Raw genomic sequence first — 13,300 nt, 5'->3', positions numbered from 1 at the left:
AAGAAATAAAAAATTAGGCCCACATAAAGACTTATACACAAATATTCATAGCAGCACTGTTCATTCAACCCAAATGCCCATCAACTGTGAACAGATAAGCAAAACAGGGCAAATCCACATTATGGAATACTATTCAGCAATAAAAAGAAATGAAATATTGGTACATGCTACAACATGAATGAACCTCAAAAACATTATGCTGAGTGAAGTCAGACACAAAAGACCACACTTGTATGACGTATAGTTATATGAAATGTCCAGAAAAGGCAAATAAAGACACAGAAAGTAGATTAGTGGATGCCTGGAGCTGGGTACGGCAACAGGGGTTAATTGTAAATGGGCACTAGGGCTCTTACTGGGGTGATGGAAATGTTCTAAAACTGGATTATGGTGATGGCTGCACAACTCAGTGAAACTCAGTAAAAATTATTACATTTAAAATGGGCATATTTTATAGACTGTAGACTATAATTTCAATGAAGTTTTTTTTTTTTTTTTTAACAAAGGTAACAATGGTTATCTCCATTGTCATGGGTGATTTTTCTCCCTAGTTTTACTTTTGAAAATGGTCTGAAGAAAAGGATTTGTTTATTTAAAAAAATTTAAAAACTGCCAAATTTATTGGACTTATGTGTAATTAAAAGTAAACTGAGTAAAGGCATGAGGACTCTCCTCTAAATATATAGTGCTTGGTTTTCATGATACCTACTTTGTTTGCTTATATATTTATTATTTAATTTCTTAGCAAGGTATACATAGATGAGGGTTATTAAACAGCTGATTAGTGAATTCTCACTGTATACCTTGTTGGATTCAAGTTGAGAGAGAAAAATGAACTGTCCCACATGGAGTTTTCTAAATATAATTCCAGAGGTAATACTGTGGTATGAAAAACTTTAAAAAATTGTTTTTCACAACCTTGCCTGAATGAGAAGATAACATAGGCTCTTAGACTCATGTTGTTGTATCAAGTCTTAATCTAAGCAAGACAAAAATATCAAAAGTGGAACACAAACCTTTTAAATACTTGGGCTCATGACTCTTTTTTTTAAAGAGGTTTCTCAAGATTCATGAACACTAAAGCCTCAGAATAACTCCTTTCTAGATTTATAAAACAGACCAGCCAAAGACAGTATTTGACTGTTGAAACATGTATAGTTGACACTTGAACAACATGGGTTTGAGCTGCAGGGGTCCACTTGCATGCGGATTTTCTTTAATAAACGCTACAGTACTACATGATCCAAGACTGGCTGAACCCAAGGATGCAGAACCACTGATGATGGGGGCCGGCTGTAAAGTTATGTTCGGATTTTCAGCTGCTGGGAGGGTGGGTGCCCCACAACCCCCACTGCTCAAGTATATGATGCTGTGCTCTAACAATGGAAACTCAGACATATCAAACTGGGTCTGAAAAGTTAAGATAAAGGGAACTGTTACTAGTTTCCTAGGGCTGCTTCAACAAACTACCACAAACATGGTGGTTTAAAACATGAGAAATTCAGTCTCTCACAGATCTGGAGGCCCAAAGTCTGGATTCAAGGTGTTAGAGCCATACTACCACTGAAGGCTCCAGGGAAGAATACTTCCTTGCCCTGTCCTAGGTTCTGGTGACACCTGGTGTTTCTTGGCTTATGGCAACATAACTCCAGTCTCTGCCTGCCTCCATTTTCACCTGGCTTTCTTCCTTTGTGTGTCTCTGTGTCCCTTTCTCTACATATAACACACCAGTCACTGGATTTAGGACCTACCCTTAAATCCAAGATGATTCCATCTCGAGATCCTTAATTAATAACATTTGCAAAGATCCTATCCCAGAAAGGGACCAGATCAATTGTTTACTGTAATTGAAACTATGCGAAAGGCTCATTCTTAGGAAAAAACCTCACTGAAAAAAAAATGACAACTCAAATTTGAAATGGTTTTGTGCCTTCTCAGTAGAATATGTCCTATCATTTAAATTGTGTCCTTTTCTCTGAAAATATCCTATTACATCAGCAGGAAATTCTATCATTAAAAAAATTCTAAAATACATATAAAGGGTTGAATGAAAATGTTTTACTATATAAACTTTTTTCCCAAAGGCTGTTTCTCTCCTGGTGTTCCCCATCATAGTGGATGCCTTCTCCAACAACCTTGTAGCTCTGGCTACGACTGTTGTCATGCAACCAACCCATCAGCAAATCCTGTCGACTCCTTTAAAGTATATTCCAAATGCAACCAATCATCACCTCCACCACCAGGAAACTCTAAATCACCAACATCTCTGGCCCAAGTGAGCCTTTTAAAATGTAAATCTGCTTTGTCACTCCCTGTAAAACTCTCCAGTGACTTCCAGATGCAATAAAATCCAAAGTTGTCCTCTTCTCCTACCCCCTCCTTGTCACTCTCCCCCAGTCACAAAAGCTTCCTTCCATCCTGGAAGGTACCAAGCACACACTTGTCCTGCTGTTCCCTCTGTTTCATCCAGGGTTTTGAAAGGCTGAATCTCTCTCTTTTGTCACTTCTCTGCTGAAATGTCATATCATGGAAAGCCGTTCCCCGACAATCCTACCTAAAGTTGCACTCCTGGTCATTCTCCCTTTACCCTTCTGAACTATTTCTTCAGATAATAACAATCTGACAATATATTAATTTGCTTTTTACTGTCAGCCTCAACAAACTAGAAAATAAGTTCCATGAAAGCATATTTGTCTCACTGTTGCATGCCCAGTGCTGAAATAGTATCTGGCACATACTAGTTCAACAAGTATCTGAATGAAGAATATACCTAATTTTGAAAGGCAACAATAATTTGTTCATGTATTTTCCTTTTTCAGATATACCCTCCTCCATTTTGTGAGGAATATTATGAGAAATAATCCCCCCAAATTACTTCCCATTCACAATACATTTTTATTCTGGTTTGAAAAAACAATTACCAACAGAAGTTTCTCTAAAACTTAAACACCATCAGGAGAGACAAGCAGTTGCCTGCCATTAGATGGGATGGGAAAGAAAGAGCGAGAGAGCAACCAGTCCTCTGAGCTTGACACCACTCTGTCCAACTACACCTCATTTCTGACCTTCTCCTTCCCACACTGTCAACAGGGCTCTTGCTTTCCAAAAACCCAATGACTCTTCCCAAGAATGGTTTCATCAGTAGTTAGGGCTATTGTATCTGCTTTGTCTGTCTTTCCTTTGAACAGTGTCCCAAAGTAAATTCCAAGGAACAATGTTTCCTAGGTGTTAACAGACACTGAAAAAAGGGTCAAATAAACTTAGGAAAAACTTCGTTAAGCAAAACTGAGCACTTTCTTTTCCATAGAAAACTCTTCAGAATCTTAATTATGGTAATGTGCAGTATAAATCTCCACAATGGAAAAGAGTATACCCAAACTTATTTTTTTAACTCAAACCTAACAGAATCTTTCTTTCAGTCATTTCATTCATTAAGCCCTTCTTTCCTAGCTATCTCAAAAATTCCAGCAGCCTGACTTACTGAAAACACCTTTTACTTTAGATATCAAGGAAGGTTTAAAAAGAAACTTGTTAATGGTATTAAATTATAATTAAAATAATTAATTGTTGGCAGGGCATTATTTGAGAGTCTTTTTTTTTTTTCTGGTAAATGGTCAAGAGTGACAAAAATTAATAATATTACCAGAAGGAGCATAAAACTGGGGTCAAAAAAAGCACTCAAATAATTTCTCCTCCACCCATACAATCTTTTTATAACACCAGTAACCAAAACAAGGGTGAGATTGGAGGGGCAGAAGGAAGCAAGTTCCGTAAGTTTTTAGCCTAAATATTTTATTTACATTTCTGGAGGAGACTAAGTATAGATAACAGACTTATATAAAAAAAGTAAAACAGTAGAATCACTTTAGAACATGATGAACACAAATTCACACCCTGTCTGACGCAAAAATTACTTCCCTAACAATTCCCCTTTTTCTCAATCATTCTCCCATATCTCTGCAGGGAACCCACCCTTATCTCTGCCTCTGCATGCCTCCCTTGCCTCTAAAACCTTCTTCTGGTCACCCCTTTCACTCCTGTTCTCCATCAGTGCCAGTTTCCAACCTTGAACTCATTCATCCTAACATCTGCAGGATATCTTCATAGATATCTGATGTTAGAGGCAAAAGCTGAACTAGTCGTAGCCCTAACATCAAAGAAACTCTTGAAACTTAAGAGGCCTGACTGGAATATGGCCCAACTGCACCCTCCCCTCCCCGTGAGACAAACAATGCTACCTTCAAGCCCAATCCCTCAACAATCCTAAATTCTTTAAAGCTAAAAATAGCTAAGCTGTTGTCTCATCTGCCAGCAGATGGCCGGACTATTTTTAATTCAGGATTCTAGAGAGCAGGAATGGATCAAGCTAAGCTAGGGCAGCCTAGAGGCCCTCACTCTGCAGAGTTCAGTGGTTGCTGCAGAGTGCTGTAGTGGGGCAGATACCAAGAGAGGGCAACCTGGAGCTGTTCCTGGGCCTGTGGACTTCACAACCATTGAACAATATAGGTGTGAGGGGTTTTCTTTTCTTTTTCTTTTTTTTTTAACCATTCTTTATTTCAAAATAAAGTCTGAAATGTAAGATAATTTAACAAAAGTTTTCAATAATCTGCTTTTAAGGTTTCATTATTTTTCTTTTTGTGAAGAAAAGAGTTCCTTTATGTGGTGCTTTTGAGATTGGGCTTTGTTTTAATAAAGTAAAATCCCCCCTAATCTAGATAACGTTTCCTAAAAGCTATACTTTAACAAAAAAAAATACAGTTTTCTTAAGAATATGAGATGAACTGTAATTTCATGAGTATAATTTACAGAAAACTGATTTATAATAGGCCATTTTGTTAAAAGGTAACTGAATTAATTTTGAATACCAGTGGTCTGAAATCTACTCACACACCCATAAAATGATTTTAAAACACAAAAGGATTAAAAGTCTGGATATAAAAATACTATGTATTTTCTTGTTTACTGTCTATCTCCCTTCAGCCACATGGTAGGTGCTCAATAAAATGCGGGGAGGGGGTGCAGGGAATAAATGCAGACAGGTATATTTAGAAGGGTCATTTACAAAGTGTATTTAGAAGGGTTATAACAACACCCACCTCTCTACCACTTCCAGCCAACTCCTACCCACTCATAAGCTAGAGATCAGGGATGACCCAACCAGGCCATTCCAGTTTACTTTCCCATCCAGCTTGATAGCCATATAGATTATCAAGAAAACAAAGTGGGCTTGGCCCAGGTCTCAATAGTGAAGAGGAAAAGGGAGGTCTATAATAGTTTCCAGGGATACATTTGGGGATACCATCTACTACAAGACATTATGCTTTCTGCAAAGATGAAAAGGGTTATCCCTATGAAATTATGTTTGGGTGATAATGTAGTTGTATGACTAGAAGGGAAGAAACAAAGGTCATCAGGGATTAATTACCATGAGATTGCTCAATGAGATTTTATAGGAGACTAAATATAAGTATGAAATGTGGGGGAAAAGCCCTAAACATCTCAAGTAAAGAAAGTACTCTGGTGCCTAGTCCCTGCCTGGATAGACACATTCCTCATAATAAGCTTCTGCTAACTATATGGAAGGGGCAAAAAAGTAGAGAGTGGCAAAATCTAAAACAGACAATCTTGGTACAGTTGGCACACACACTACCAAGTAGTCCCTATGTCTAGAAATAGCAAGGATCAAGCTAAGCCCTCTCAAGATGCCAATCAAGAGTGGCAGGAATACTCTCAATGCACAACTTAATAGAACGGTGTGTTCACATTCATGGCACATTAGAGGGGACGTAACCTTACAATCAAAGTTCAACATCCTAATTTTACAGAGAAGGAAACTAAGGCCCAGGGACTTCACTATACTGCAATGTAACAGAACTGTGATTTAAAGTCAGGATCCCAGATTCTCCTTCCAGTGAGCTCTCCATTTAAAAATACTTACATTAGCATTTTGGAGAGGGGGGAAAAAAAATATATATATATGGATAAATAGATAGATACACACACACACACACACCACACTCCATTTCCTCAGTCTAATACTTGTCATTAGTATATTAAAAGTATATTTTAATACAGAAAATCTGGTCTCAAAAACTAAAACTTTTGTTTGAACTCTTAAGTTCTTTAACCTGCAAGTTATTCATAAACCTACACATAACAATTGTTTTAAAAATTCCAAAAATCACTCCTTCCCTCATCCTGCCCCAAGTTAATAATTATTCCTTTCAGGACCCAGATATAATTCAATTTTTACTTCTGTACAACATCCTCTCATACACCTGAAACAGTCTTTCGCTAGCTTCAAGAATAACAAAAGGTGAACTTGTGATCAATGAAGGGTAAAAAACTAAACTTAAACTCATTATACATAAAATTCAAAAAAATTGTAATTTCTTCGATAGATCCAAAAAAGAAGGAAGAAACAGTATAGCTTATTATAGCAAGTTATAAATTCTATTTATTTTAAAAATTAAAAGGCAAAGTTGCTTTTAAGCTGTCTTGACCCTTTACTTTAGCATACATCCAAGTTATTCTGGATTTTCTTCCCCTTCAAGAATGCTTTTTTCCAAAGCCCATTTAACAAGCTTCGTTTTCTCAAGTCAATTTGATGTAATCTATTTCCAGTGCTACAAAATAAAGCGCAAGCATTAGGAATTCATCTTTGTGTTTAACGTCCTGGTCTCTCCTTAAACGATTTCGTCCTTGATGGATGCAACAGATCCATCACTGGTCCCCCTGTAACAATTCTTCATCTGCCTGTCCTTGCCGTAGGTATTGTCTGGATTTACCCTGCTAGGGGCTTCATGACACTAGATCTCTTTCGTCTGAACTATAAATCACAACTCAAGCCTGAGAGCAGCTGCCACGGTCCAGACATGTGGCTGGTGGGTGTCATTGTCTTCTTCATTCTCCTTGTTTCAAACCCTCCCTTCCTTGTCACTAAAGCCAGCGCATCTAAAGGTCTTTTCCTTTCCCCGCTGGTATCTTATCACCCCCTCCCCTTAAGCCTAGGTCTTGTTCTTCCAGGTCAGCCCAGTCGGATACAACATTACTCCCTGTTTTTCCCGTGGCGGAAGCGGAGAGATGTCAGAACAGACGGCACCTCCCGCAAACCCCTTCTCAAGACTGTCAACAAGGGAACAACTTCAGCCTTTCTTCCCAAAGTACCACGCCAAACGAAAAGTTATTGAAATTACGATACAGAACCCTTCCCACGCCCAATCTCGACAAATCAGCTCCACCTCAATTTTCCAAGCGAATAAACGACAACTCCTGCTTCATCACAAAGGGTGATATCCTGTCCGCACCGCACGGTCCACCAACAAAATCTTCCCATGTTCTCAAGCCGACCCCCAGCCCTGCCGCGTTCCCCGAGCCCAGCGAACTGCCCTTCCTTCTCCACCCTGCCTCTGCCCCACATCTAGCCGACTTACTGTCAACTCCAGCCAGGCAGCCCAGAGCTTCGCCAGGGCTCCCCGAGGTCAGCGGCGCCGGCCCAGGGCGAGCCCCCGGCGACCCCCCTCCCGCGGTACCCTCCCCCATCCCTCGGGCCCCCTCCCCGCTCACCTAACGCCACCTCGCACGCTTTGCGCAGCTGGGAGTGATGCGCCTTCTTCACTTCCTTGTCGGCCAAAATCTTCTCCAGGGCCCGGGTCAGAAACATGTTCTTCGTCTTCTTCCCCTCATACATGGACGCAGAGAAGGAGGCGGCGGCTCGTCCGACCCGCGGCTCCCAGCGGCTGGAAGGGGGGGGCGGGGGAAGGAGGAGGAAGAACCGAGAGAAAGGAGAGCGGGTGGAGGTGGAGGAGAGGAGGCGTGGAGGGCAGCCGCTGGATCAGGAAGGGGCGGGCGAGCCGGGCCGGCTGCGGTGCGGGTGAGGGCCGCAGAGGTCTTCGCCGCCCCCCGAGGGGCCGCCCCTGGAGGGCCGCGCCCGTGGGACCGCCGCTTCTCCCGGCCCGGGGGTCACTTCCCGGCCACCCCCCTCACTCGCCCCTCCGGCCCGGGGGCGGAGAGGGAGCCCAGCCCGGTGGCCGTCAGCCCGGGGCCAAGGGACGAGGCGGCGGCTTAGAGGCCCGGCGAGAGCAGGGCTGCCCTGGCTACTGTGGGGATTAGCACCCGCCGTGGCCGCGGACTGGCCTCCATCACCGCCGACCTGCCCCGGCCGCCATGTTGGGAGGAAACGACGCGTCACGCAGCGGCCGAACGGCTGCAGAGGAGGAAGCGGCGGCGGCGGCGGCAGCGGCGGCGTTGGCTGCCCAGAGCTGCCGCGGCGTCGGGAGGCAGGGGGCGGAGGGCGGCGCGGGAGGAGCGGCTCGAGCCCGCAGCGCTACGGCGGCCCGGCGGGGCCTCGTTGCCTCCCGCGTTCGCCTGCAGGGCGGCGTGGGGCGTGGCGGGCGTCCTGCGGCGCCGCGCCCGGCCCTTCGGGCTCTTCCGGGCGGCTGCGCTTTGGAACCCAGGACTTGCCCGGGACCGCTACTCCCGCCGAGTGAACGGGACTCCTGGCTACGGTGCAGCAGCTTCTCCGACTTTCTGGAGATCCCGTAGGTGGGTGCGCAGCCCTTTCCGCTCCAGGGGGCGTGGAAACACCCGCATGGCCCGCGCTCAGCCGCACTGTTTCCACCTGCTGCGCTCGACTCTAATTACCAGCTGCACGAAACTGCTCTCCAGGACCGTGCCCGTCGACTGCCTCAGGATTCTCTCTTGGGAAGAGTAAAACCGATTTGACACGGATTCAGGAATGTTTCACTTTTTCATCTCTGTAGGATACATCGGTAAACGCTAGATTTCAGGTCTCTTCTGAATTGATACTAAAGTTAAGCGAACAGATGAATGCTTCTGATTGATGAGGTCCCTTAGAGCTCTGTGTTTCTGTGCCTTTAATACTAAGATTCGGTCCGGGACATGAAAACCAGTTTCAGAATGGAAAAGCTTTAAGTACAGATTACCGCAGACACACATGTGACCGTGTGTCTGCTTTGATACCAAAGAATAATTTAGATTTCTACAGTGTTTCATTCAGAGCAGAAAATTACAAAGAATACCATTAAAATATATGCATAGAATTTATTTACATGGTGATCTAGCTAGGTTGCACATCTTTACAAGTTCAAAGCTACCGTGTGCCTCTATCAACACTAGATCCCAAATTGTTGGAATATGTCGCTCACTGTTCTGATCCATTCTGTTGCCTTGACTATGGATTTGTCCTAATGCAACCATCTAAACTCAAGAATGGAGAGGCTGTGAGATTTGGGACAGGCTAAAAACCATGGAAAATAAAAATGGAAACCTTTAAGGTGATCCTGAATTAAAGGGGACTAGTAGATTAATTTTTTAAACTTTCTTGTGCTGAGAAGCATATCTATAAATAAATTAATTTTACTCTAAAGACTATTTCTAGATTCCTGGAAGTTAGAGGTTCAGTATACTTGATCAGACATAATATTGATTTCTGTGTACATTCTCATAGATTATAAAATGAGAACAAGCTCCATTTCTAATTTATTTTTGTTTCTTTGTAATGCCAGTTTTGTGCTGGGTACTGTGGAAGGTGCTAGCTGATCACTGAATCTATTTACTCTTCTTCCTCAGTACAGAGATACACTGCGTTCCCTTGTCTCCCTTGCAGTTAAGTGTAGCCATCCAGATTTAGCTCATTAAAGAAAAAAAAAAAAATCTTCCACAAGCTGTCTTCCATACTCTTTCCCTTCTGTGGCCACATGCTGAAGATGGCAGAGCCACAGGTTAGAAGGAGCCTAGGTCCCTGAATTACCACTTGATGGAGAGCCACCCAATACTTGTTTTGGACTTTACACGGGCAAAGTATACTTGAGTTATGTTTAGCAGCTAGCCTTATCCTAAGCAATACACTTGGCATTCATTAATGAATAACACAGACAGAAATCTCAGCACTTAAACAGAGTATACTACGTAGTACATATCAAAATCTGTAATTATCTTGTCTGCTTACTTGTTTATTTGTTGTCTGTTTCCCTCATAAGACCAAGGACCTCATCTAGCTATTCATTTCTATATGTCTAGCATCTAGCATAGTCACTGGCATAGAGAAGGCCTTGTTGAATAGAAATCTGTATGAATGAGACACTGGGCTAAGTTGGGATCACACCCAACTTAGGTGCTTACAGTATATAGTAGGGGAAAAGATATTAAACAAGTAAGTCACTAGTGAATATATGATTATAAATGTATGATTAAAGTGCTATGAGGAGATCTACTTTAGATTTTGGATTCAGAGATGCTTCCCTGAAGAAGTAACATTTTAAACTGAGGCCTGAAAGAAGAATAGAAATTAGCCAAACTAAGTCAGGAAAGAACTTTCCCAGCAGTCTCTTCTGGTAGGGGAGAAGCTTGGCAAGTTTCAGGAACCAAAACAAGGCATTGTGGCTGAAAGTTATCTAGGGGAAATGGTGCCAGTAAGAATAAAGAGGAAACTAGGAACCAGATCATACAGAAACCTGTAGGCCATATTAAGGGTTTGGGATTTCATCCCAGTAGTGACAGAAATCTATTGAAGGGTTAAGTAGGGAGTGAAGTTATCAAATTGGCGATTTAAAAGTAGTCCCTCTGTTGTGTGGAGAATGAATTGGAAGGGGACAAGATTGGATGTGGGCAGAACAGTGAGGAGATGATTACAACAATGCAGCATGGTTTAAGCTTTGGTCCAGGACCATCATGCAAGGTTTGGGAGACCATGCCCTGCACAAAGTTAGCAAAATGGGGCTGGACTTCAGCTCCAGCATCTGCCCGGGTGAAGGGGCTTCTTTTCCTAATTTGCATAAGTGTTAGCTAGACCAGTGGTGTCTGAGTGATGGCAGTGGAGATGGAGCAAAGTGGACAGATTTGAGATGTACTTTGGTGCCAGAATGGGTAGGATTTAGTAATGAATTGGAGTGAAGATAAGAAAAAGGAAGCGATCACAGTGAATGCCATGTTCCTGACCAGAGCCCGTGAATGAGTAGAAATGCTGTTTGTGGAGACGGCCTAGACTGGGATAGGAGCGTGTTTGAGTGTAAGGGTACAGCTTTCAGTTCTAAAAGAATCGACTCCTCTGAGTTATGACCTGACCCTCTCAGAAGGAATGGCCTCCACCCTCCTTTCTTCCAGAGGACAATCCATCCTCCTCTGCTGAGTCTAGGACTTCACCCAAAAGGTGGTGGGGATTGCGGGGTGGGGAGGGGGGCGGCAGGGAGAGAACAGCCTTGGGAGATGGACACCCTCACCCAGCCTGAAACTCAAGATATTAACTCTTACCTGCCTGAAGCAAAAAAATAGGGTAAGACTCTAAAATAAATCTGATGTCCTTGGAAGATAAAGGGAAAGATAATATTTTTAGTCTTTTATTCACAATTATAGGGGAAGGAATGCCAGGCTCAGGCAATTTTTACACTAAAATTTCAGTATATTTCCCTGTACATATGTTTCCTTTTATTTTTTATTATTGTCATTGCTTGGTGCTTATCCAGTCTATTTAAATAAAAAATTCAATTTCAGTATTTACTTGCATTTGACTCGTTTTCAAAACATTTAAATTTTACAAATGCCTGTCCTCTAAATTTTAAAATATATTTTTCTTATACATGATTGCTTTGCTGAGTTCATTTTTGCCTCTGTCTGCAATCTCACCTTCCTATCATTAATTACTCATCATTTTCCCTTTCATATATAACTTTGCTGTACATTAGCTGCCTCGACTCTTCTCTTTGGATAATATTCCCACTTTGTTTCCAAATCGTTAAATAATATCAAACAATGAAAGACTTTGACCTGTGTCTTAGGGACTTGGTTGGTGTGCTTTATCATCATCCTTTCAAATACAAGTTCAGTGTAACATGAGAATCAAATAAAATGTGAATAAAATTTTAATTAATGCTGAGTATATCTGATTGATGTTAAAAGCCAAGATTAGTTAAAAACTAAAAATAGCATCACTATGTATTTGCTTGACTAAAAAAAAACTATGATGCCTCCAGTAGTCTTTTACATGATCTCTAAATTCTATTAGCTTTCAAAACATTCTATAATCTGACCCTTCCCTGACTTTCCAACTTATGTCTCAATGGCAATGGCAATAATTATTAACATTTATATGGAGCTTATTATGAGCCAAGCACAATAACCCAAATGAAGAAGTTTCCATTATTATTCCTGATTTATAGATGAAGAAACTGAGACATGGAGAATTTAGACAACTTGTCCACATCATGCAAATTATACATGGTGGAGCCAGGATTCCAATTTGGAAAGTCTGTCTCCAGAGCCCATACTCTAAACAACTAAGCTATACTGCCTCTCTGAACAGTCTTTCCTTGCAACTTTCCCTGCCCACTCCCTCCTCCACTGAAATAGAGATGTAGGCACTCAAGTTCCAGCCTATTCCTCCTTCAAATCCACCCCCCTTCCTTCCTCTCATCCGCATACCACATGTCCAAACAAACACCAAGCTTTTCTGTACCTGTATGCCTTTGTCCATCCTTCAGCAATCCGGAGCTCCCACCACCACCTCTCTTTTGTTTGCTCTCCCCAAAGGCTTCCCAACCTTCAAAGCCTCGTTGAAATTCATACCCTTCTAAGTTTTCTCCTTTTATCTCCAACAGCACAAATCCCTCCCTTTTCTAGCCTTTTATAGCTTTGTCTACCTCATACTTTATACCTAATTATATAGCCATGGTAGTGCTTATTCAAACTGCAAATTTTTGAAGACTAGGGATATAAGAAAAGATAAAGCAGGCAACTTAGTAAAAGATGGGAGACATGGATTTAACACAGAAACCATCAGTTTTGCTGAAACCATGATAATGACATGACTAAAAGAAAGGCCATCACCAAAGTAAGTCTGTTTTCTTGCTTTTCATTTAAAGAGGCTTGTATGATAATCTGATATTCCTCATTTATCAGTCTGCTTTCATCTTGTTTATTAAGGAAATCAGTGAATAACATGTGTCTTCGAACTCAGAGGCCCTGCTCACTGTTCTGCAGAAAAAGTGTCAAAACACTGAACATGACAGATAGAGGAAGAGGATAGTAGATTGAAGAATTTGATTTAGAAAGAAAAGATAAGAAGAGCAAGCACATTTTTATTCAATAAGAGACTATAATGCGGTATTTGATAATCAAAGTGAAGTTTCAAAAAAATTAGAATGTTGTGGTAAAAAAGATCGCAGATCTAGAGCTTGAAGTTGGAAGTAATAGAATTTTCCATAAGTTTTATTTTATTTATTTTTATTTATTTAATTTATTTTTTTGGCTGCGCCACTGAGCAGCATGCGGGATCTTAGTTCCC

The 13,300-nt window shown here is 41.7% G+C and overlaps 1 protein-coding gene across 3 annotated transcripts in view; it reads right to left on the bottom strand.

The window, feature by feature from the left end:
• The window catches only part of ARFGEF1 (ADP ribosylation factor guanine nucleotide exchange factor 1), a 151,433-nt gene extending 143,139 nt beyond the window's left edge, over window positions 1-8,294 (bottom strand). For 2 of the 3 annotated variants that reach the window (XM_036830408.1, XM_036830409.1), the window contains exon 1: window positions 7,567-8,294. In XM_036830408.1, the coding sequence (XP_036686303.1) occupies window positions 7,567-7,690 (124 nt within the window). In that variant the 5' untranslated portion in view covers window positions 7,691-8,294. The remainder of the gene's footprint in view (window positions 1-7,566) is intronic. The other variant, XM_036830407.1, reaches the window with a different exon arrangement.
• Window positions 8,295-13,300: the final 5,006 nt, after the last annotated feature.

The sequence above is a fragment of the Balaenoptera musculus genome, chromosome 17, assembly GCF_009873245.2.
Source record: "Balaenoptera musculus isolate JJ_BM4_2016_0621 chromosome 17, mBalMus1.pri.v3, whole genome shotgun sequence".
In the NCBI taxonomy this organism is placed as follows: Eukaryota; Metazoa; Chordata; class Mammalia; order Artiodactyla; family Balaenopteridae; genus Balaenoptera; species Balaenoptera musculus.
Note: the sequence above shows the minus strand (reverse complement) of the source record. Positions and strands in the feature narration are given on the sequence as shown.